The sequence below is a fragment of the Monodelphis domestica genome, chromosome 4 (assembly GCF_027887165.1).
Source record: "Monodelphis domestica isolate mMonDom1 chromosome 4, mMonDom1.pri, whole genome shotgun sequence".
NCBI lineage: Eukaryota > Metazoa > Chordata > Mammalia > Didelphimorphia > Didelphidae > Monodelphis > Monodelphis domestica.
Genome location: NC_077230.1, coordinates 181,392,683 through 181,419,921, shown reverse-complemented (window position 1 = coordinate 181,419,921; position 27,239 = coordinate 181,392,683). Strand labels below are relative to the sequence as shown.

At 34.8% G+C, this 27,239-nt stretch overlaps 1 protein-coding gene across 5 annotated transcripts in view; it reads right to left on the bottom strand.

Moving 5' to 3' along the window:
- Positions 1-853: 853 nt before the first annotated feature.
- The window catches only part of ERICH2 (glutamate rich 2), a 109,403-nt gene continuing 83,017 nt past the window's right edge, over positions 854-27,239 (bottom strand). For 4 of the 5 annotated variants that reach the window (XM_007494348.3, XM_007494350.3, XM_007494349.3 and 1 more), the window contains 3 exons: positions 21,581-21,638; positions 2,005-2,076; positions 854-1,210 (listed from right to left, as the gene is read on the bottom strand). In XM_007494348.3, coding sequence (XP_007494410.1) covers positions 1,104-1,210; positions 2,005-2,076; positions 21,581-21,638 — 237 coding nt within the window. In that variant the 3' untranslated portion in view covers positions 854-1,103. Of the gene's footprint in view, positions 1,211-2,004; positions 2,077-21,580; positions 21,639-27,239 lie in introns of those variants that run through there. The other variant, XM_007494352.3, reaches the window with a different exon arrangement.

Genomic DNA, 27,239 nt, shown 5'->3' with positions numbered 1-27,239 from the left:
GCTGAGGGATCAAGACAAGTAGTCATAGCTAGTAATCAAACTGAAAAGTAAAATAAGTCATATCTTAAATGTGTGAAAATGCCTTATAACTTCAGTCTCACAATTGAGGATGTTCTTGCTCTGTGATGTATTGTTCTATTTGTAAAGTTTCAGTTCCTTGTGCTGCTTCTTCCTCTCACTTTTATATTTAATCATGAAAGAAATCAAAACACATTGTCAGCTTCAATGCTAGATGTGGAAGTCACTGCCTTAATTGTGTGGTAGCTGATCACCACTACTAGAAATGAAAAAAATTAGCCCATTCCTCAAATGTGCAAGTATTCCCAGGATTACTTGGGTTTTGTTCAGATTTCATCAGTACAGCAAATTCCCTATGAACAAGATTCCCTTTGCCAACACAGATAAATTTTTACAATTTATGGTCCTAAATCAGTTACTCGGGGACACTGAGAGGCAGTGCCTCGATCAATGATACATAACTAGTATTGTATTAGAGGCAATACTTGAACCTAGGTCTTCCTCACACACACCACTCCACTATAATTGGGTTACTTAATACCTAAGGTAGGGCAGCTAGGAGGCACAAGGGACAGATTGCTGGGCTTAGGGTCAGGAAGACTCCCCTTCCTGATTTCAAATCTGGCCTCAGACACTTATGAATTGTATGGTCCCGGGTAAGTCACTTAACCCTGTTTGGCTCAGTTTCCTCATCTATCAAATGAGCTGGAGAAGAAAATGGAAAACCATTCTAGTATCTTTGCCAAGAAAATCCCAGATGGGATCATGAAGAGTTGAACACAGCTGAAAAACAACAGAACCAAAATAATAATGAAATATCTCAAGTACAAATACATTAATATTGCAAAAAAGATTAAAATGTTTTTATTGTGAATACTAATAAAAATAATGGGAATATTTCTAAATATGAATTAAAAAACCATTAGACCAGGAGAGTAATAGATTTCTTTTTAATATGCTTTCATTGTCATTAAATCACCTTACTTTTTATCATTATATTTTGGTAGGAAATGCTAATAAAAAAGGTGAAAGTAACCAAAACGAATGAAAAACCATTGTACAATGGGAGTCATAGGAATTTTTTTTTATATTTCTTCGGATTCATCAGAACTGTCTTCACTTTCTTCATCACTGCTTTCTTCACTATCATCACTACTATCTTCACTTTCTTCTTCATGACTATGGGTTTTTTCTGTCACAGAAATAAACAAGATTGTTAATCATTTTGTTTAAATCATTGTTCTTTTGTAAACATTTTACTCTTCTCTTCAAAGTAATATACTCTTTGGGAGACTATGAAGATACATGAACTCTTAGATTGCAAATTTGGAGTCAGTGGAAGTTTTTTGTTTTTCATTTTATCTTGAAGAAATTCAGTGGAAAATATTGGAAGAGATGTCCCTAATGTATAATAAGTCAGGGTGGGAAGCTACACTATTGTGATTTGATAAATTATTATTTTAAGACACAAAATTAGTGTTAAAAAACTTGCTCCCAGGATGACATCAAAATCAATGAATTCTTATTTGAATATAATTATTTTTGAACTTTTAATTTGTCACTGAGCTTAAAAAAAGCTGTAAATAGTTTTTCCATAGTTCCTTTAACAGTATTTAATTTATAAAAATTAAAACATAAAGACAATTTAGGCATTTCCTGTGCTTTATGGGATAACTGTACTTTTAGCCTTAGAGAGCAAGAAAAGAATCAGCAGTAGCCTCATGTTTTTGGATGCTCTGCCTAGGGTCTAGACATCATGGGAATTATTTTGGCTTGCTTTGTGTAGTTAATCAAACCCTAGGAAAGAGACCTTGAGGGTCCATGCCTCCGATTTCAGTCTTGTCTAAACTTAAGATATTCAAGGTAGTTGTCTGCTCTTTTCTTAACTATCTCCATCTGAGAATGAGATTAACACTCTCTCTGGTTAACAGCTTTGTAGACAACTAGTTCTAAAACAAAAAAGTAATTTCAAATGTTTAAAAATACCCATTAGCAATTTTTCTTCAATCAGTGAGGAAAACTGTTTAGCTTCAGGATTTTCTGGTTCATAGACAAGTACTGAAATTTGACAAGAGAATTCACATTATTAATGGTCAAAGTATTTTAGTAAATAGACACCCTAAAAAGAAATGTAGTTAAAGTGTCATTGAATATGAAACTGCGCACAACTATAAGCACTAAAAGTTATAAAGGTGTACTCATACTTAAGTAGAATGTTTTATTTATACAATCATAAAATAATAAATAACAAAATCAAACAAATAATAATAATCCTTAATTTATATCCTCTACTTATAAACATTACCTTATAAATTCTTATTACATTTCTATGGTGAGGTTGGTAACAAAAATCAGTCATTAACATCTCGATTAGGTTTCATTCATGACCAAAGATACAAAACATTTCTTGGACACAATCTTTTTCTTTCCAACCCAGAATGTAATCCAGCTACAGGAAAAGGCTAGACTAGTAGGTGGGATTGGAGGAGTTGTTTATTTTTTTATTCATTGATTTATTTCTAATTGAACATCTCATTGCTAATTCCAGTGAAATATATTGAAGACAAAACATTTTTTTCCTTAAAATTTTTCATTAATGATTGTTCCAAAAAAGTTACATGTAACAGGGAAAATCTAATAAAATCAATAAAAATGTTTTTAAATTATTTTTTAAAATACTGGATTTCTCTATATTGTTTAGGCCAGAAATGTAGGCAAGAGGTAGGTGCGATTCTGAAGGGCACTGGAACTTTGATCTGTTCCATTTGCTACTTTGGATGATACGGGTATCCTTTCACAACCTGGTGGCCCCCCAATCCTAGATGCTTATTATATTAATGCCAAACTAGGGAATATACTCCCCTATCTTAGCCTACTGCAGCTTGGAACTTCTGAGCTCAAGAAATTTGCTCCTCCGATAGTAAAAATCGCAGGTGTGTACTGCCATGTCTCATAAAGGCAAACCATATTGTATTTCTTATGCAAGCCCCTCAAATGTTTAGCTTTCTCAGTATGGGGGAGTGGCACTTTTCCATTGACTTTTCAAGCAAGAAATTTTTGAGTCAACTTTGGACATTATCCTTTACAAATCCATACCTTTGCTCACATTTGCTGTTTTCCCACACATCTGATTAATTCATTCCTTTATCTCTATCCTGATAGCACAGTATAGCTAATATAGATCCTCAATATGGGCTCAACTACTGGAATTTCTTCTTTGGTGGACCTATCAACCTATTCTCTTCTCATGCATCCTTTTTGTCACTGTCATTAACAACCACCCTACTCTTTTAATTAGGCTGCTAAGTGGTTTCCTAACATTATATAGATTAGAAATATTTCCACTCTTCCCTCTTATTTGAGCCCTTTTCAATAGGCTACTTTGTTCTATTTCTTAGATACATTTTTTCCCTCTCTGTTTCATCCAAAATATCTACATTCAGGATCTACCTAAAATACTTTTTTTTTTTGCTATTTATCTTCATGGCTTCCGGGGGGGGGGGTTAAGGAACACAAGGTATGTTTTTAATCTGGTATATTAATAACCTAGTGAAAAAACAGACAGTCTCAGCACCCTACAACTAAGATATATCCTTGCATGGTAGCATTATGCAAGAGTCTACCTGACAGTGCTCATTTTTAGTATACTATGAAAATCTTATATTAGAGATTCTTTGGGGGGAAATACTAGCAATTTACTAAACCATTATGCAGATTTTAAAAAGCTTCATAAATTAATATGCATCTGATGTTTAAATACAATTGCCATATTCCTTACAAAATCTTGAAATTCTAATAATTTTTACTCAAATATACAGATGAGTCTCTCCAATTATGGAGATTAAAGTTGTCCACAAAATCCTATTATGATGCCTCTTTGTGGTGAGCAGGTAACCTAGAGAAAATAAACTCTGGAAGGTTCTATTAAGCTTGAAAGACTTTGAGCATGAGCTAGATAATAAATCAAATCTGTTTTCCAAGGACCAATCTGGCTAACAACAGAGAGGCACATCACCAGAAGGCTGACCAGCTGATGAATTTCTTTAGCCACAGCAACACATAAAACAAAGAAAACAATAACCTTTAATCTCTTGTCAATTTTAGACCATGGCTTAAAGCAGGTTTTCATTGGTATAATTCTGCCACTTACAACAGGTTACTTATTTCATCAGAAAAAGGCAATGAGGTTATCTCTTGGCATAGAGCTTGGGGTAGGGGTGGGAGATAGATTTCCTCTTCTGTCTGACAAACTCTTTGATTACTAAGGGGTAAATCCAACAGGGAACCCCCAAACTCACAAACAGAGTCCTTGGCAGGTAGGTATCAGGAATCCAGCTGTTGAGTCCTCAGATGTCCCAGGGAATAGAGAGAAAGGCTCCTCTAACCCACTCTGTCCACCAGAAATGTATGGGAAATCTTCTCAGCCTTGTTGTTTTATTCAGAGGCAGTCAGATTCCAAGGTGATCTTGTCTAGGTAGAGTCCAGGCACACACACCCTTCAGGCTTCACCATCAGCTCCAGACAGACCATTGAAAAACTGTGTCTTCAACTGTGTGGAACTTTTCCCAGCCAGCTCATGGAGAATTCTGAGGCTAGAGGGCTGTCAATCAAACTTTTGCACTTCATACCTTCTCTTGCTACTGTCCTCCCTTTGCACAAAGCCTAAATCATGTTGAAAACACTATTTTGGCATTTGTGCACTAACTAAACTCATTTACATATTACTTAAACTAAACTATCTACCCCAAATAACAAACAACCTACACTCAACTATCTTAACCTATCCAATACCATCCTATGCTAGGGATTTAGTCAAGAAAAGGAAAAAAAGGGAATGAAATAATAAACAATTACAAATTTCAAACACAGATCAAACATATGCAAAAGCACAACAAGCAAATAACATGAAAATCAAAAGATAAACTCAACATTCATGCAAAGCATTAAACTCATAGATACTACTCTTATCAACTAATACAGAACATTCTACTACTATTGTAATGCATTAACAGCAAATTTAGAGAAAATTTTTTGAAAATTACAATGAACACAACATTGTATAAGTTAAGCAAAGAAAATTAAGCCAAACCATTAAACTCACTTATGTAACAATAGATAAAATTATACATAACTGATCTATTCATATAAAATTTACATATATACATATAATATATACATTTATGCTATACATATACACCTATGACAAATACATACACTATAATATACACTACATATATTTACATCTGTATTTGTTTTGATTGATGTGATGTTATTATATGTCATTTGTGCTATGTAATGTATGTTATGTACATATTAATGTAATTTTGTAATATAAGTCAGTATCTTACCTTATCTTATCTACTTTAATCCAATCTAATTACATTCCTATCTTCAAAAGTCTCCTGTCTACCTATATTCCTATACTAAACTAAGTATCTAAGTTTTGTTAGTAACTAATATATAGCTAATTATAACATTGTTAGTACCCTAGCTATACATTGTTTCACTCATTCAACTAGTGAATCAATGTAACCTAACCATGTTTATGTATTTGTGTTTGTTTTGTTATGTTGTTATTTTTGCTATGTTATGTTGTTTTGCTAGTGTTATGTCAGTATTACTGTTATATGAGTGTTATGTTACTGTTGCATGTAATATACTTACCACTAATTCAGATTTTTTCCTTCTCTTCTCATCTTATCTTGCTTGAAGAAATCTTCTTCTCCAACCCCATGGTAGTAAATGTATTTATGAATGTTTGTGTGAATATATGTTATATTATTTTATGTTATAATACATTACCCCAAATTTTTAATTCATTAGTCCATTAATTACTTGATCCTCTTCATTATACATTCCATTTAAAGTCATTATCTCTCTCTCTCTCTCTCTCTCTCTCTCTCTCTCTCTCTCTCTATATATATATATATATATATATATATATATATATATATATATATATATATATATATATATAATCCTTCCAGTCCTTTAACAATGTCCATTAAATTCTGAAGTCTCCTCTTGGATTTGTGTTATCAGAAGGTTCCAGAAGTCTCACACAGAAAAGAATAGCAGATATCCAGAAACTGTGTGCTCCTAAGACCAAAAAGCAACTCAGAGTTGTTCTTGGAACAACTGGTTTCTGTAGGCAATGGATACCTGGATATAATGAATTAACAAAGTGTTTTACAGACTTAACCAGGAATACAGAACCAGAACCTCTGAAACTAAAACCTGAACATCTGCAAGCTTTAAGTAAGCTTAAAGAAGCCATTTTATCTGCTCCTGCTTTGGGTATCCCAGATCATACAAAACCATTCCAAGTATTTGTAAATGAAACTAAGGGTATTGCTTCTGGTGTACTGACACAGACTTTCGGACAAAGTTATCATCCAATTGGATATTATAGTTGTCAGTTTGATCCAATAGCTGCTGGTACAGCTCATTGTCTAAGGGGAGTAGCAGCTGCAGCTGTGTTAGTCCAGAAGTTAGCAGACTTAGTTTTGGGATGTCCAGTGACTGTATATTGTTAACATCAAATAGAAGCACTAATAAGGAAATTTCGTTCTCAAGCTTATTCAGATCAATGAATATCTGCGTATGAAATTATTGTTCTAGGTAGTGAGAACATCCAGTTAAAGAGGTGTAGTGTATTAAATCCAGCTATACTTCTTCCTGATTTTCCAAAGAACGGTGAACCATTACATGAGTGTGTAAAAGTAGTATATCTAGTGGATATGCCTAAGATGGATTTAAAGGACACTCCAATTGAAAATCCAATCAAGCTGTAGTAGACGCTGTAAAGAGTCATTGGGTAGGTAGCACTGGGAATAAGTACTTTAGCAAATAAGATCTGACAAGCTGTTCTGTTTGCCAAAAATTCAATCAACGTGCATTTAGACAGAAAGGTTTAGGTGGTAGACCTTTAGCATATTGTCCATTTGAGAGTCTGCAAATTGCTTACATAAGCATGCCAGAAGTGGACAATACCAGTTTTTTCTGATAATTGTGGACAGATTAACTAAGTGGCCTGAAGCATTTCCATAAAATACAAATACAGCTAGCTTTGTGGCAAAAGTGTTGATTAAGGAAATTATTCCTAGATTTGGAGTACCACTTACCATAGACTCTGATAAGGAATCTCATTTCACTCAGGATATCCTGAAAAGAGTCTATGAGAATCTAGGAATAACACCCAAATATCATGTTCCTTATCACCCACAAAGTTCAGGTCAAGTGGAGCATGTAAATATGGAACTCAAGACTATGGTGGGGAAAATCTGTGCTGAAACTCATCTAAAATGGCCAGATATTCTTCCCATAGTTTTGTTTTACCTACATACAAGACCAAGAACAGATTTACATATATAATCCTATGAAATGCTCTTTGGACATGCTCCACTACAGGCAACAACTTTTAATACAGTCTATATATCTCAGGAGGAGATTTTCAACTTGTTTCTTACTTAAGTGCTTCACAGCAACAACTCAGAGAACTACATGATATGGGAGTATTGATCCAATCTGGTCCATTGGATTATTCTCTCCATAATTTCCTACCAGAAGATATGGTATATGTGAGAAATTTTGCTAAAACATCAGTAACACAAGAGAGTTGGGTAGGACCTTATATAATTGTGTTAGTTTCTCCATCTTCAGTAAAAGTTTTAGGTAGAGACTCATGGTATCATTGTTCACATATAAAATTATCAAATGGTATTAATAATGAAAATGTACAAATTCTTGAGGAAAAAAATGAAGAAGAGATTGTAGAAAGTGAGAATCATCAGTCAAATTGAGTCTGCAGTCAGAAAGATCAATAAGGAGAGGAACATTCCAGTGGAAGAGGACATTCAGATGGAAGAGAATAGTGCAGATGAAGAGGAGAATTCAGAAATCAATGGACATTGTTAAAGGACTGGAAGGACTTTTTATGTTTGCGCATCTATATGCATATATATATATAATGACTTTAAATGGAATATATAATGAAGAGGATCAAGTAATTAATGGACTAATGAATTAAAAATTTGGGGTAATGTATTATAACATAAAATAATATAACATATATTCACACAAACATTCATAAATACATTTACTACCATGGGGTTGGAGAAGAAGATTTCTTCAAGCAAGATAAGATGAGAAGAGAAGGAAAAAATCTGAATTAGTGGTAAGTATATTACATGCAACAGTAACATAACACTCATATAACAGTAATACTGACATAACACTAGCAAAACAACATAACATAGCAAAAATAACAACATAACAAAACAAACACAAATACATAAACATGGTTAGGTTACATTGATTCACTAGTTGAATGAGTGAAACAATGTATAGCTAGGGTACTAACAATGTTATAATTAGCTATATATTAGTTACTAACAAAACTTAGATACTTAGTTTAGTATAGGAATATAGGTAGACAGGAGACTTTTGAAGATAGGAATGTAATTAGATTGGATTAAAGTAGATAAGATAAGGTAAGATACTGACTTATATTACAAAATTACATTAATATGTACATAACATACATTACATAGCACAAATGACATATAATAACATCACATCAATCAAAACAAATACAGATGTAAATATATGTAGTGTATATTATAGTGTATGTATATGTCATAGGTGTATATGTATAGCATAAATGTATATATTATATGTATATATGTAAATTTTATATGAATAGATCAGTTATGTATAATTTTATCTATTGTTACATAAGTGAGTTTAATGGTTTGGCTTAATTTTCTTTGCTTAACTTATACAATGTTGTGTTCATTGTAATTTTCAAAAAATTTTCTCTAAATTTGCTGTTAATGCATTACAATAGTAGTAGAATGTTCTGTATTAGTTGATAAGAGTAGTATCTATGAGTTTAATGCTTTGCATGAATGTTGAGTTTATCTTTTGATTTTCATGTTATTTGCTTGTTGTGCTTTTGCATATGTTTGATCTGTGTTTGAAATTTGTAATTGTTTATTATTTCATTCCCTTTTTTTCCTTTTCTTGACTAAATCCCTAGCATAGGATGGTATTGGATAGGTTAAGATAGTTGAGTGTAGGTTGTTTGTTATTTGGGGTAGATAGTTTAGTTTAAGTAATATGTAAATGAGTTTAGTTAGTGCACAAATGCCAAAATAGTGTTTTCAACATGATTTAGGCTTTGTGCAAAGGGAGGACAGTAGCAAGAGAAGGTATGAAGTGCAAAAGTTTGATTGACAGCCCTCTAGCCTCAGAATTCTCCATGAGCTGGCTGGGAAAAGTTCCACACAGTTGAAGACACAGTTTTTCAATGGTCTGTCTGGAGCTGATGGTGAAGCCTGAAGGGTGTGTGTGCCTGGACTCTACCTAGACAAGATCACCTTGGAATCTGACTGCCTCTGAATAAAACAACAAGGCTGAGAAGATTTCCCATACATTTCTGGTGGACAGAGTGGGTTAGAGGAGCCTTTCTCTCTATTCCCTGGGACATCTGAGGACTCAACAGCTGGATTCCTGATACCTACCTGCCAAGGAGTCTGTTTGCGAGTTTGGGGGTTCCCTATTGTAATCTGTAGTTTAGTTATTTAGACAGGTTAGCTTAGGAAAATAATTATAGTGGGTAAATATCTTGGGCTTATAGTCAGATGCAAACCTCTCCCTCATTCCTTTCCCATCCTTCCTTTCATTGTTAATACATTCAATTTATTTATATGTAATTTTACTCTTTGTATATAACTTTCCTTCCCCACTTCCAAAATGTATTATAACACCATCAAAACTTGGAGAAAGGTATATTTTTTTAACCACCATCCTGGTAGCTGGGAGATAGCAGGCAGTCAATCCATCAATAAAGATTTATTAAGTACTTACTGTGTTCCAGGCACTGTGCTAAGCATTGTGAATTCAATGGCAGTCCCTGTTCTCAAGGAGCTCACATTATAACTGGGGGAGGCAATATGCAATTAACTCTGTGCATAGATACCCAGGGTAAATGAGAGGTGATCCCTAATGGAAAGCATCAGCAGCTGAGGCATAGGGAGGCTAGAAAAACCTCCAGTAGAAGATAGAATATGAGCTGAGTCTTGAAGGAACCAGAGAAACTAAAGGAGGTTAAGGAGGGAGAACATTCCAAACATGGGAGAGATAGTACATCATGTGTAACCAACCATTAAGTAGGCCAGTGTAACTGGATCACAAATTGTGCGGAGGAAAGTAAAGCATAAGAAGATTTGAAAAACAGAAAGGTTAGGGCAGCTAGGTGGCTGAGGGAATAGAGCCAGGCCTGGAGATGGGAGGCCATGGATTAAAATTTGGCCTCAAATACTACTTAGCTGTGTGACCCTGTATAAGTCATTTAACTGCCCCATTGCCTAGACCTTATTGATATTCTGCCTTGGAACTGATACTTAGGATCAATTCTAAAACAGAAAATAAGAGTAAAAAAAAAAGCACAGAAAGGGGCCAGGTTGTAAAAGGGGTTTACATATGAAGTGGAAGAATATGTATTTGATGGATTTTGTGCAGTGGATAGAGGATTGGACTAAGGTTAGGAAGATCTAATTTCAAATATGGCTGCAGATACTATATTACTTTGTGCAAGTCACTTAACCTCTGCCTGCCTCAGTTTCCTTGATTATAAAATGGAGATGATAATAATAGTACTACTACCCCCCCATGGTTGCTGGGAAGATCAGTTGAGATAATAATTGTTAAATGCTTTGCACAATGCTTGGCACATTGTATGAATTATATAAATGTTAGCTTTTTTTGATTGATTGATTGATTTGATTGATTTCCCACAACAGGGTTGCTACTAGGACCCTGTGAGATTTAAATGTTTTTAAATAAATTACATGCAATAATAAATTTCTACACAAGTTTTCCTAAGTTATATGATCAAACTTATCTCTGTCCTTCACTTCCCTTCTCCCTCCAGTGCAATGTTAGGTATTATTATTATTGTCATCAGTTTCTTCTTCATCATTATCATCCTAGAGGAAATAGGGTACCACCAAAGTCTTTTGAGTAGGAAGATGACATGGTGAGATTTGCATTTTAGGAAAATCATGTTGGCAGCTGAGTGGAGGATGGATTAAAGAGCGAGAAACTTGATACAGAAAAAGGACAGATACACATGTGTGTGAGTATGTGTGTGTGTGTATATAGATTATGATGACAAAATTGATACTCTAATTCCTGTCTTACACATGAAGGTACCAATAAATAGCAAGATTAATTTGTGCAAAATCTTATACTAAATCAACACAAGAGCTGCAAATGACACTTGAAACTTCTGACTTCCAGTCCCATTTAAAAAATATCACACAAGGCTGCCTCCAACCCAAAGTGGGGAATGGCATGCAGGGAATGATAGTAGTTCTGCATGAGACAACAGGAAAATGGCAGGAAATATTAAGCCTCTATAAGAATAATGTGTGGAAAGCAGATGAAATCTAAGTTCATATTGACAGATAAAATTATTTAAGGGAATTCTTTGTAAGGGAATTAAAACAAAAAAGGAATAAAGATACCCACCCCTACCCCACCACTAGGAGAATTAATTTTTGCAAAATAGTAATCTTAGTTACAAATGGGCAAAGAATTCAGGAGCTAAGGACCTAATAATAAACCTGAGGACTTAATCTTGGCTCAGATGACTCTGAAGTTACTTAATCCATGTCCCCAAGTTTATGGTATGGTATTATATTTTCACTCCTGATATTTTTTTCCTTTCTGTCTAATTCTGAAATAGTTAATATTCATTTTATCAAACATTTACTAAGAGAGAGGCTTCTGAGGCAAGATGGCTCCAGTGAAAAAGCAGGGCTCTACCTCTCCTTTCTACCGATTGAGATAGAGTCCCTCAAAACAACAAAACCAAAATCAAATGAGTGAAAGGAGTTCCACAATAGGATACAGCCCAGAAGGTAGGCAAAGTTAGGGCATTTCCATGCTAAAAGGGGGACAAATTTCCCCCACTGTGGGGTGAGCTCATCACCCCTCCTCCACTTCACCTACCTTTCCAGAGTCTAAGTGAAAACGGGACAAACTTCTAAGTTCTAGGAGGAAGGTTGACTCAGATCAACATAGACTTACCTCTAAGAGAAACTAGACTCAGAACACTGGGAGGATGAGGAAATGTGGAGATAGGAAGTTGAAGAGCTTGGGCAGAGAGGGGAGGTTCAAAGCAACCCACCACAGAGACCTGAAAAAAGCCCTTAGGCTAAAACCTCTCCAGTGTCAAATACAGAGACCTCCCTATGCTCCACACCCAGAACTCTTCTAGGCAACCTCTAAGTTCTTAGGGGTTGGACCTTCCCATAAGAACAGCAAGACTAGGGACCCCATAAGGCAGAGGAAACATGGAGATAGGGTATGGAGCTTGGGCAGAGAGGGGAGGCTCAAAGCAAGCAGCCACAGAGACTTGAAAAATAGCCTCTGGGCAAAATCTTCTCCAGTGGTCAATACTTCCCTACAATCCACACCCAGACCTCTGCAAGGCAATCTTTAAGTTCTTAGGGGCTGGACCTGCCACTAAGAGCAGCTGGACACTGCTGAGGACTAGGAAAAATATCCTCAGGGCAAAAACCTCTCCAGAGCCCAATACAAAGACCACCCACATCCCTCACTTAGACATCTGACCAGGAAGGAAGAAGGCAATGGCCACCAATTCCCAGGAACTAAAATCCACAAACACACGCACAAAAAAAAAAACAAGAAGAGAATTTTGACCCTTGATAAATTTTATGCAGAAAAAACCCAGACTAAAGAAGAGACAGCAGATGATGACCAACAATTAAAGACACTCAAACCTTCAAAAAAAAGTAGAAATTGGTCACACAAGTTCTTGAAGACTTTAAATCTGAGATTGTCAGAAAAATGGAAGAGATGTGGCAAGAAAAATGGTAAATAAGGAGAACATTGTACACAGAGACTAATACACTGTGGTATAATCGAACGTAATGGACTTCTCCATTAGTGGCGGTGTAATGTCCCTGAACAACTTGCAGGGATCCAGGAGAAAAAAACACCATTCATAAGCAAAGGATAAACTATGGGAGTGGAAACACCGAGAAAAAGCAACTGCCTGAATACAGAGGTTGAGGGGACATGACAGAGGATAGACTCTAAATGAACACTCTAATGCAAATACTATCAACAAAGCAATGGGTTCAAATCAAGAAAACATCTAATGCCCAGTGGACTTACGCGTCGGCTATGGGGGGTGGGGGGGAGGAAAAGAAAATGATCTATGTCTTTAACGAATAATGCTTGGAAATGATCAAATAAAATATATTTAAAAAAAAAAGAAAAGAAAAATGGTAAATAGTCCAAAAAAGAAAATAATAGTTTAAAAGACAGGATCTCCCACTTGGAAATTGAAGCCCAGAAATCAACTGAAATAATAAGCAAATTGAAGACCAGAAATGACCGTCTGGAAGCCATGAAAAGCAGGATAGATCAAACTAAAAAGGAAAATAAAAAGATCTTAGCTGAAAATCCATCATTAAAAACTAGAATTGGGCAAGTAGTGCAAATGATCTCATAATACAGCAAGAATTAATAAAGCAAAGCCAAAAAAATGACAGAGTAGAAGGCAACACAAAATATATCATTGAGAGGGTGCTTGACCTAGAAAATAGAAGTTGGAAAGACAATTTGAGAATCATAGGCCTACCTGAAAACCTGAAAACAGAAACCTTGACACCATACTACAAGAAATTATCCAAGAAAACTGCCCTGAGGTTCTGCAACAAGAGGGCAAAATAGACATTGAAAGAGTCCATAGATCACTTACTACATTAAATCCTAAAAAGACAACCCCCAGGAATGTAATTGCCAAATTCAAGAGCTTCCAAGCTAAGGAGAAAATATTTCAAGAAGCCAGAAAGAAACATTCAGATATCAAGGAGCACCAATCAGGATTACACAGGATCTAGAAGCTTCCACACCAAAAGACCATAAGGCTTAGAATATGATATTCAGAAAGGCAAGATAATTGGGTCTATAATCAGGGATCACCTACCCATCAAATTGTCTATATACTTCCAGGGGAAAGTATGGGCATTTAACAAAATAGAAGACTTCCATATATGTGTAAAGACCAGAACTAAACAGAAAATTTGACATCAAAATATGAAAACCAAGAGAAACATGAAAAGGTAAATAAGAAAGAGAGGGGACTTATTTTTTTGCTCTCTAAGGGTCTCAAATAAGGCCAAATTGTTTATATTTCTCTATGGAAAAATGTTATTTGTAATTATCAAAAATTGTATTTACTATTATAGTAGTTAGAAGAATATCCATTGGTAAAGACTGGGGTACTAAGTGTTTTAAAATCACATATTAAAAAAAGAAGAAGAAGAAAGAAAAGGCAGGGGGAGAAAATGGCACCAAGAGAAACTTGAAGGAATAAGAAAATTAGGATAATCTATACTACACAAAAAGGTACACAGGAGTGGGAGGGGAGGAATACAACTACAAGGAGAGGAAGAGAGTGTTAAAAGGTAATACTCAACCCTTATTCTCAGTGGAATCAATTCTGAGAGGAAAGAACATCTAGATCCATTGGGAGTATTGAACTCTATCTTACCCTAAAGGGAAGCTGAGAGGGAAAAACTAAGGGGGGGGGAGTGGAAAGGGGAGTTTAAAAAGAGGGGGAGGGAAAGAAAGGGGGAAGGGAATTTAATAGACTCTAGAAAAAACAAAAGGGAGGAGGCAGAAAGAGAGGGTGGGGAAGGAAGCAATACAAGGGGGAAGAGTGTGTGGGGTAGCTTAAAAAGACCCCTAAAGAAAATTAAGAGAGGAATAAGAAGGGAGGGGGGAGAAAGAAAAGTAAAATAAGGGTGGGGATTAGGGAGACTAATTAAAAACAGAATACTTATGTAGAAGGAAATAATGAAAGAGGAAAGGGCAGGACAAAGAGAGAAAATAAAAATGATGGGGAAACACAGTAGTAATCATAACTTTCAATATGAATGGGATGAACTCACCCATAAAGTGGAAGCAAATAGCAGAGTGGATTAGAAACAAAAATCCTACCAGACAAGAAACACATGTGAGGAAGCTAGATATACATCGGGTAAAAGTAAGCTGATGGCACAAAATCTATTGGGCATCAACTGAGAAAAAGAAGGCAGGAATTTTAATCATGATATCTGACAAAGTCAAAGTAAACATAGATCTAGTTAAAAGAGTAGGGAAGGTAATTACATCCTGATAAAAGGCAGTATAGACAATGAGGAAATATCAGTACTCAACATGTATGCAACAAATAGTATAGCATCCAAATTTTTAAAGGAGAAACTAGTGGAGCTCAAGGAAAAAATAGATAGAAAAACTATACTAGTGGGAGAGCTGAACCTTCCTTTATCAGAACTAGATAAATCTAACCAAAAATTAAATAAGGAAGAAGTAAGAGAAGTGAATGAAATCTTAGAAAAATTAGAGTTAGTAGATATATAGAGAAAAATAAATAGGGACAAAAAGGAATAAACCTTCTCAGCAGCAGTACATGGTACATTCACAAAGATTGACCATGTACTAGGGCATAAAAAATTGCAAACAAGTGCAAAAGAGCAGAAATAATAAATGCAACCTTTTCAGATCACAATGCAATAAAAATAATAATTAGTAATGGTATATGGAGAGGCAAATTAATTGGAAATTAAATAGTATGATTCTCCACAATTTGTTAGTTAAAGAACAAATCATAGAAACAATAATTTCATTGAAGAAAATGACAATGAAGAGACATCCTTTCAAAATCTATGGGATGCAGCTAAAGCAGTACTTAGGGGGAAATTTATATCCTTGAGTTCATATATTAATAAATTAGAGAGAGTAGACGTTAATGAATTGGGCATGCAAATTAAAAAACTAGAAAGTGAACAAATTAAAAATCCCCAGATGAAAACTAATTTAGAAATCCTAAAAATTAAAGGAGAAATTAATAAAACTGAAAGTAAAAGAACTATTGAATTAATAAATAAGACTAGAAACTGGTACTTTGAAAAAACAAATAAAATAGACAAAGTACTGGTCAATCTAATTTGAAAAAGGAAAAGAAGAAAACAAAATTGACAGCCTCCAAAATGAAAAGGGAGACCTCACCTCTAATGAAGAGGAAATTAAGGCAATCATTAAAAGCTATTTTGCCCAATTATATGGCAATATGGCAATCTAGGTGATATGGATGAATATTTACAAAAATATAAATTGCCTACATTATCAGAAGAAGAAATAGAATACTTAAATAAGCCCATATCAGAAAAAGAAATTGAACAAGCCATCAAAGAACTTCCTTAGAAAAAATCCCCAGGGCATGAAGGATTCACAAGTGAATTCTATCAAACATTCAAAGAACAACTAATCCCAATATTATATAAATTATTTGATATAATAAGCAAAGAAGGAGTTCTACCCAATTCCTTTTATGACACAAATATGGTACTGATTCCAAAGCCAGGCAGGTCAAAAACAGAGAAAGAAAACTATAGACCAATCTCCCTAATGAACATAGATGCACAAATCTTAAATAGAATACTAGCAAAAAGACTCCAGCAAGTGATCACAAGGGTTATTCATTATGATCAGGTAGGATTTATACCAGGAATTCAAGGATGGTTCAATATTAGGAAAACCATTCACACAATTGACCATATCAACAAGCAAACCAACAAAAATCACATGATTATCTCAATAGATGCAGAAAAATACAAAATACAACACTCATTCCTACTGAAAACACTAGAAATCATAGGAAGAGAAAGGGTGTTTTCTAAAAATGATAAACAGTATATATTTAAAACCATCAGCAAGCATCATCTGCAATGGGGATAAATTAGAAGCATTCCCAATAAGATCAGGAGTGAAACAAGGATGCCCATTATCTCCTCGATTATTTAACATGGTACTAGAAACACTAACAATAGCAATTAGAGAAGAAAAAGAAATTGAAGGTATTAAAATAGGCAATGAGGAGACCAAGCTATCACTCTTTGCAGATGATATGATGGTCTACTTAAAGAACCCTAGAGAATCAACTAAAAAGCAACTTTAACAAAGTTGCAGGATACAAAATAAACCCACGTAAATCATCAGCATTTCTATATACTTCCAACTCATCCCAGCAGCAAGAGTTAGAAAGATAAATTCCCCTTAAAATCACCATAGACAGTATAAAATACTTGGGAATCTATCTGCCAAGACAAACACAGGAACTATATGAACACAACTACAAAACACTCTACACACAATTAAAACTAGATTTAAATAATTGGAAAAATATTAATTGCTCATGGGTAGGATGAGCTAACATAATAAAAATGATAATCCTACCCAAACTAATTTACCTATTTGGTGTCATATCCATTAAACTACCAAAAAACTTTTTCACAGAATTAGAAAAAAACAATAAAGTTTATTTGGAAGAACAAAAGATCAAGAATATCAAGGGAAATAATGAAAAAAATGTGATGGAAGGTGGCCTAGCAGTACCAGATCTTAAACTGTACTATAAAGTAGTGATCATCAAAACCATATGGTATTGGCTAAGAAACAGAAGGAAGGATTAGTGGAATAGACTTGGGGTAAGTAACCTCAGTAAGACATTCTATGATAAACCCAAAGATCCTAGCTTTTGGGACAAAAATCCAGTATTTGACAAAAACTGCTGGGAAAATTGGAAAACAGGATGGGAGAAATTAGGTTTAGTTCAACATCTCATACCTTATACCAAGATAAACTCAGAATGGGTGAATGACTTGAGTATATAATAAGTAAATTAGGTGAAAACAGAATAGTATAGTTGCCAGATATTTGGGAAAGGAAAGATTTTAAGACCAAGCAAGAGTTAGAAAAAATTACAAGGGGGAAGCTGGGTAGCTCAGTGGATTGAGAGTCAGGCCTAGAGACAGGAGATCCTAGGTTCAAATCTGACCTCAGACACTTCCCCGCTGTGTGACCCTGGGCAAGTCACTTGACCCCCATTGACTAGCCCTTACCACTCTTCTGCCTTGGAACCAATACACAGTATTGATTCCAATACAGAAGGTAAGGGTTTAAAAAAAAAGAAAACATTACAAATGCAAAATAAATAATTTTGATTACATTAAATTTAAAAGACAAAACCAAAGAAATCAAAATTAGAAGGTGTGAATCTTGAAATTTCTCAGACTTGTGAATGTTAAAAAATTCCCCATTGGGGAATTCTCCATTGGGACAACTCCCTCTTAGGGACCATTCCCCATCTAAATATGAGAGCTATCAGAAATGGGAGGACCTCTACTCCACCCATACTTAGTACTGCTTTAGGGAAGAAAACTCCTTGCTGAACAATGAGAAATGCTTACACCCATACTTAAGCCATGCCTATTTTTGGAATTAATACAATGGGATGCTAAGTACTTATAAAGGTCAGGCAACTTGTGAACTTACAAGGAGCAAAGAGGTGAAAACTTATTCAGAAGTTTTTTCTGGTTCAAACTTACTAAAAGGATTAGTCAACTCAGCTGTGTTTTTTCTGGTTCAAACTTACTAAAGGGATTAGTCAACTCAGCTGTGAATTCAGAATGAGCTGTCCTTTGGAAAATGTATACTGTGATTGGTAGATGGAAGAACTTGGGGGAGATGACATAGGAGAAAACCCCCTATATAAGAAAAAGGAATCTCTTGAGAGGAGGCTCTTGAGAGACAGGCTCTAAGGAGGGTCTCTTGAGAAGAACCTCTTGAAGGACAATCTCTAAGGAGGTCTCTCAAGGGAGGCTGACTCTGGCTGGAACTCCCTCAGGGGAGATTCTGCTTCCCAGAATCCTCGCTGGAACAGATCTTATGGTGAGTGATAACTGACTGACTGATCTTTTCTTTTAGGACTTAGGCCTGGGTTGGCCAGGGCTACCCTGGGCCAGTCTATCCTTTTCTCATTATTTCCTTTTTCTCTCTTTTTCTCTTTCTTTGATTCCTCATTGTATTATTAATTAAAATTCTCTATAAAACCCAGTTGACTTGGGTATTTGAATAATTGGGAATATTTCCCTGGCGACCACCTTAAATATTGATTTAAAAACAAGACACTGTAGTGAAAACATATTTTCTGTGGTCACAATTTACTCACCCACTCTCATATCTATCACAATTTAAGTCTTCCACTATTTTAATCACTACAGTTTAAGACCTCAGTCATTTTAACTCTTACAGTTTATGGCTCCAACTATTTTAATTATTACAAAGGGAAGTAACAAATTAGGAAACAATCTTTATAACACAAACCTCTGACAAAGGTCCAATCATTCAAATTCATAAGGGACTAAATCAATTGTACAAAAAATCAAGTCATTCTCCAATTGATAAATGGGCAAGGGACATGAATAGGCAATTTTCAGGTAAAGAAATCAAAACTATTAATAAAGGAAAAAAATGTTCTAAACATCTTATAATCAGAGAAATGCAAATCAAAACAACTCTGAGGTATCACCTCACACGTAGCAGATTGGCTAACATGACAGCAAAGGAAAGTAATGAATGTTGGAGGGGATGTGGCAAAGTTGGGACATTAATGCATTGCTGGTGGAGTTGTGAATTGATCCAACCATTCTGGAGGGCAATTTGGAACTATGCCCAAAGGGTGCTAAAAGACTGTCCCTTTAACCCAGTTATATCACTACTGGATTTGTACCTCAAAGAGATAATAAGGAAAAAGACATGTACAAAAATGTTCATAGCTGCACTCTTTGTGGTGGCAAAAAATTGGAAAATGAAGGGATGCCCTCCAATTGGGGAATGGCTAAACAAATTGTGGTATATGTTGGTGATGGAATACTATTGTGCTCAAAGGAATAATAAACTGGAGGAATTCCATGTGAAATTGAATGATCTCCAGGAATGGATGCAGAGTGAAAGGAGTAGAACCAGGAGAACAATGTACCCAGAGACTGATACAATGTAGTAAAAACAAACAAAAAAAAAACATTTACTAAGTACTTACAATGTACAGAGCACTGGGCTAGGCATTGAGGAAGGTACAAAGTTCAGATGAAACAAAACCTATGGATAAGTCCTTGATTAATTCTAGTAAAGAAATGTGGTGTCCATATATACACAATTAACCAACACACAATAACTCAAAAGTATCATTAAACTGATGAATGTAATTCAATGTAGGAAAGACATATTACTTAGAGGAATGCATACTTAGAGGGGCAGTTAGGAAGAAAGCTGCTTGAAGAAGATTTGAGTTAGATTTTAAAAGACTAGTAAAAATCAAGCAACATGAAAGGAAAGCAATTAGGATAATATTGTAATAGTATAAGGAGAGCTTGTGACTATGTGAGAAGAAGGGGGATTATATGTGAGAGATTGTAATGGAGATAAAAATGGCAAGATTTGTCAATTGACTGGATATGTGGAGTGAGACGAGGAGACATTATCAAGGCTAATGCCAAAATTATGAATCTGGGAGCCTGGAAGAATAGTGGCATGGAGACTTCTGGGAGCAGAACCAAGACAGCAGAGTAGAGCAGAGAAGATCAAATTTCAATACCTTTGTATTTACCCATGCCTGGAAGGCATTTCCTTTAAGATATAGTTCAGGCACTTTCTTCTATATGAAGTATTTTCTGATTCTCCCAATAAACAATAATATAGATGTACTATTTATTATATAGGCATACATAGTATATACATATTATTTATTTTAGTAGGAATTTGGGGAAATATGGCTAATTATATTTGTTAATTTTGAAATCATATTTGACATAATTATTTATTTGGAAATATAAAAGAGAACCAAGCATGGCTATAATTGATGTTACTGAGAGTCAGATCTTGAACTTTTAAGCTTAGGCTAAATAGCTGGTTGGGTGTCCATATTAAGTTTATTCCTAATATGGTGAGCCCCTGAGAGTGTGGGGACACCAGGATGCTGTGCAGAGGTAAACCAGCCCCTGTTGGAAATGGAGCAGGTCCAAGTTTCTATATCTATTGGCAATGAGATCCTTTCTTCCCTCTGACTGAAAGCAGAGACCTTTCCTTCTAATACTTCCATTCAAGGTAGGGGCCCAGGTCAGCCATATCTTCATTTCTTCCTGGCTGCATTCTCTATGACTTCTGCATCCTGTCCCCACACCAAGTACCTTCCCCCCTCCATTTTCTCTTTATTGACAAACTGTTGTCCTTCCAATCAGAAAAAATAGAAAGATCAAGAAAGAGAAAGAAACAAAGAGAAAGAAAAAGGAAGAAAAGAGAAAGAAAGGAAGAAAAGAAAAGAGGGAAAGAAGGGAAAGAAAGAAAGGAAGGAAGGAAGGAAGTCAGTTAGGTGACTCATGGAAATGGGAGGTTCTGGATTCAAATATGACTGCAGACACTTCCTAGCTGTGGGACTGTAGGCAAGTTACTTGACCCCAATTGCTTAGCTATTACCAATCTTCTGCATCGGAACTGATACTTAGTATTGACTCTAAGACAGAAGGCAAGGATTTAAAAAGAGAAAAGAAAGAGAAAGGAGGAAAGGAAGGAAGAAAGAAAGAAGGAAGGATAGAAAGAAAAGCATAAAAATGGTGCTTACTCATTTCACATAATTTTTTTGCCACAGTGTAGTTTCGACCCATTACTGCTCTTAGGAACTAAAAACAAAAATAAAAACAAAACCTAGTTAGTTTTAGAATTTAAATATTAATGAAACTTTTGAAATTCCCATTCCCCTTAGGTATTAATTATTTATTCACATTGTTTAGAAATGTGTCTACAGATAATCAATCAAGACTATTAAATATCTTATAAGTCATTTCAAATAAAACAATAATCATTGACTTTAGATAGTACTTTAAGATTTGAAAAACATTTTAGATACACTCTCATTTGTTCCTCAACAACCACAACAATCTTACAAAAAAAAGAAGTTAAATGACTTGCCCGTTGTCATACAGTTATGAAATCCAAGAAGTAGGATTTAAGCTTGGCTTCCTGCCCTAACTCTAAATTTAGCTTGTATTCTACTACAACTTCATTGCCTCAATTGAGGAAGGAGCTTCATGGAGTAAGCAGAATAGCTCCTCCTTTATAGTAGAAAAACTATAAGCTATATGTATTTTTCTATAAGAATAGATGGGCTCAAACTTCTAGGGACTTTGAGGATATTAGGGAAGAAATTCATCACTATTCCCTAGCAAATCAAATTGATTTTGTATATTTTTAGCATTTCTTCTTGAGACCCTGGCATATAATGATGATGAATAATATAGTTGAAGAAATGTAGACTTGCAGGTCCATACAAAAAGTCTTTTATTTATTTTTAAAATTTAACTAATTCATTTAGAATAATTTTTCCATGGTTACATGATTCATGTTCTTTCTCTCCTCTTCCCCCAACCCCTTCCCATAGCCAATGAGCAATTCAACTGGGTTTAAATGTATCATTGATCCAGACTTGTTTCCATATTATTAATATTTACAATAGAGTGATCATTTAGAATCTACTTCCCCAATCATATCCCCATCGAACTATGTGATCAAGGAAATGTTTTTCTTCTGTGTTTCTACCCCCACAGTTCTTTCTCTGAGTGTGGTTAGGGTTTTTTCTCCTTCGAATTGTCCTGGATCATTGCATTGCTGCTAGTAAAGCAGTCCTTTACTTTCAATTGTGCCACAGGGTATCTGTCTCTGTATACAATGTTCTCCTGGTTCTGCTCCTTTCACTCTGCATCCATTCCTGGAGGTCATTCCAGTTCACATGGAATGCCTCCAGTTTATTATTCCTTTGAGCCCAATAGTATTCCATCACCAACATATACCACAATTTGCTCAGCCATTCATCAATCGAAGGGCATCCCCTCATTTGTCAACTTCTTTGCCAACACAAAGAGCATAGCTATAAATATTTTTGTACATGTATTTTTCCTTATTATCTCTTTGGGGTACAAAGTGGTATGGCTGGATCAAAGGGAGGCAGCATTTAAAAAGCCTTTTGGGAATAATTGCAAATTGCCTTCCAGAATGGTTAGATCAATTCACAACTCCACCAGCAATGCATTAGTTTCCCAGTTTTGACACATCTCTAACATTTATTACTTTCTTATTGCTGTCATTTTAGCCAATCTGCTAGGTGTGAGGTGGTATCTCAGAGTTGCAAAAAGTCATTTAGAAAGAACTCCAAATAGATCATTAATTTTTCAAAGTTTCACTATTAAGAACTTGTTAGTCCACCTAGGTTGAGTATGATTATAATAAAGCAACTACTCCCTTTTCTTAAGTTTTCACTATAAAAAAGAAAATATGGACATGATTTCCTCTAGGGATAAATACCTTAGATTCTGAAAGGCAAGATTTTAAAGGATTTTTCAAAGGAGGGAAAGATAGTCCTTTGGACTATTTCTAAAGAAGTCAACCTAGATAGAATAGCAAGCTCTCAATGGTGAAACTTTGAAGATGAATTCCAAGGAAGAAAAGGCAGGCTTGTCTGAAGAGATCAACATGGCCAAAGGGGGAAGACAACAAAAAAAACTTCAACTTTTAAAAGCTATGTGTTCAGAGTCAGTTAACTAGGGACAGATACAAAAGCATGGTGTGATTCTGTAAGAATGTATTATGAGAGCTAGAGAGACAGATTCCTCAGCATCAGGAAAGCTAAGGAGAACCAAAAAATGTTTTTAAAAGACAAACTGGTGGAGAGATCAAAGGAGGATGGGATCCTTGTTAAGAGTGGATGGGAGGTTAATTGACATCAATGAGAAGGTAGAGTTGCTTGATTCTTAGTTTCCTTTTTTTCTCAGCCATGGAGTTTTTTTTTTCTCCCTTCCTCTCACCTTGAGTATCAGGGACCATGTGTATCTTCTATGTAGGTGAAGAGTTTAGTAGGATGTCTTCTTTATTTTTGTGAATAGTAATGTAGGATTTCATTGTTCTGGGTCTATGGTTCTTTCTTTGTAGGCTCATTTTATGACTTATTCACTTTCTTTTTTGGAAGTTTATCTAAATTCTGCATTTCTTGTTCTGTTTATTTGTCAAGTTTATATTTCTTGAGTATTTACACATTTTATTTATCAGTTTTGTTGGCACACAATCAAAAATAATTTCTAACAATTTATTTTATTTCCTCTTCAAAAAAAGAAAGAGATTAATTTATTTTGGATACATGTTAATCATTTTTACTCTGTCATTTCCAGTGGCTGGAAAAAATTAAGAATTGAATGGAAAAAAAATGAACCAGCAAGGACAGAACAATAAAGGTTGATTCCTTAAGGAAAGTAAGACATCAACAGAGAACTTAGCTACATTATATGAGTTCAAGTTTTGTAGATGAACTACATCCTCAGGTCTGAAAAGAAATTGGTGTGTGTAATTGATGAATTACTAAGGGAGAGGTATCAAAAGATTGAGGAAGAATAAATGTCCCAATTCCTTTAAAGAATGAAGAGAAAAAAAATGAAGAGAATGGAATCTGAAAATGATAAGCTTGACTATGATTCCTAGCAAAATTCTAAATGTGTTTATAATAACAGTAGTGGTTAGTGAAACATCTATAAATGGATATATAATATCAAAGAACCAGCATGATTATAAAAAAATAGGTCACCCCAGAATAACCTTCTTTTGATAGGTAGATTACTAAACTGGTAGACCAGGAAAAAGGTATAGGTATGGTTAACCTAGATTTTGACAAAACACTTACTTTAAGTAAATTCAAATTAAACACATATATTTTAAAAACATAATTAAATTAAATAAACTTAACTTTAAAACAATTTACTTTTTTTCCTGCTATTCTTGTGGAAAAGATGTAGTGTTGTAATATAATTAGATGGATTCAGTATTAGCTAAATGACTGGACTCAAACAGTGTTAAATGTTTGATATCAGCTTGGAAGAATTCTTCAATGGAATTCCTCTAGGGTCAATACTTTATTTCTCTACTTTACATTTTTATCCATGATTTGGAAAAGGCACAGATGTCATTATTATTAAATCTTCAGGTGATAACCCAGTTAATGAATAAGCATTTATTTAACACCTTATATGTACCAGGCATTATGCTAAATGCTGGGGATGTATTAAGGAAAAGACAGTCCCTGGGGCTAAGCATCACTTCTGACTTCCTCTCTGGCTGCCATCTTGCTATCCTATGGCTTCTCCTTTCTTTGGTTTTATGTTCATTACAGGAAGATGATAAACCAAGAGAAATTAGCCAAATTAAAGACATAATTGCACTTTTGTGGGAAAGGAACATCTTGCAGAAAGAAAAAGATGGTAAGAAACTTCAGTTCTCCTTAAAAGAACTAGGAATAAACAATATCTCTGGCCCTCTAGAGCTGAATATTATTATCAACACAGGAACAGTGATCCACTTAGAAAATGCTAAGGTTCGGGTCTCATTGGCAGCAACTATTATGGGCCCTGTGTAGGCAAAACAACTAACAAAAGGTTCTCCAGAGTCTTAAACCAGCATGGAGGGAACAATCTGACTAGTTTAAGAAGACTGGCAGAGGCTCTGCCCAACCTGTTGATGGAAAAGCACCACTTGCCACTGGGGAGGTTGATGATGATGAACTTCCAGATCTCATTGGGAAAGAAAGAAGCAAATTGAAACAAGTATTAACCTTTAAAGTTTAAACTTAAAAAAGTCATACAGAACTGCTATTTTATATTGACTGCCTGCTTCAGCCCTTTCCCCATTTTTTGTTTTTGGTTTGCTGATTCAGAGAATATTATCTCTAATATTAAAAAGACCATTGAACATTGCAGTTCTTTTAATTTATTGTTTCTATATAATTCATTAACATTAATGAATAATTAGTAAAAAATAAAATTAATAGTATTCATTATAGTAACTATATTGAACAAGCCTGGAATTAAATTTTTAAGAAAAAGGTTAATAAAATCTTTTTCTAAATAAAAAAAGATCATCCCTGCCTTCAAGGACCTCACAATCTAATGAAGAGGAACAGATAATATCCTAGATGGCAAAGTAAGGCTCCAAAAGATATTGATAGGCTAGAAAAACAGAATGAATTTAATGATATAAAACATAGTAGGAATAATTGTAATATTTTATACTTGTGCCTTATAATGCCTTATATCTGGGTTAAAAATCAATTTTTCAATTTCTTCACCTTACAAGAGGTGGTATATTTAACAGCTGGTCTGAAGAGGAGATAGAGGTTTTAGATCATTTGCAAGCTCAATGAGTAGTGCAATTTGGGGTGATATTAAGAGAAGAGGCATGACTGCTAGGAAACAAGCAGTAATAATCCCACTCAACCCTATGTTGGTTATACCAATTCTTGAATTTTGTATTCAGTTCTGGGATCACATTTAAAGAGGTCATTGATAAATTGAGGAACATCTAGAGAAGAGGTCAACATGGTAAAGGCTCTGGATTTCATATTACATGTGGATCAGTTGAAGGACCCACAAATAGGAGCTTAACTATTTTCAAATATTTGGGTGATAATTTGGGCTCATAAGGAAATACTTTCAAGAAGGGCATGTACAAAATTGAAATGGGTTGCCTCTGTTAGTCAAGGGTTGCCTTCCATTGAGGTCTTCTCCCAAAGGCTGGGCTTCTCTTTTTAGAAGGGTTTCTTGCGTGGTGATGGGCTAGAATGTCTGGCTATTGATGTTCTTTCCAAATGGTAAGTTCTGGGGTTCTATGTCACAGGTAAGAGGTGAACTATATAAACAGGGTTGGGTTTTAATAAACAGGGTTATAATAAACAAGAGGATCGATGAAAACATGAATCATTTGAAGAACTGCTGAAGAAAAATAAAAACTATTTATATCTGTTAATCAACAAACTTTCTGACTGCATAATTCACCACAAAATGAAGTTGGTAGAATGCCAGGACAGATATTTACATAATATACTATTTTTACTGTTTAAGGACAGTGGTGTAAAGCATGACTATAATCATATTTACTTGAGGATACAAAAATTTTCATTTTAAAAAGAGAATGAGGGGACAGCTAGGTAGCTCAGTAAATAGGGGGTTCTTGGTTCAAATCTTGCCTCAGATACTTCCTAGCTGTGTGACCCTGGGAAAAGCATTTAATTCCAATTACTTTTCTACTCTAGATCCTATATTTAGTATTAATTTTAAGATAGAAGGTAAGTTTCCCCCCCCCCTTTTTTATTTAGAATATTTTCTCATGATTACATGATAAAGGTAAGGGTTTTTTTTTTTTTAAAAGAATGAGACCTCAAAAGAAGAAAAGCAGGCAATGTGAAAAAT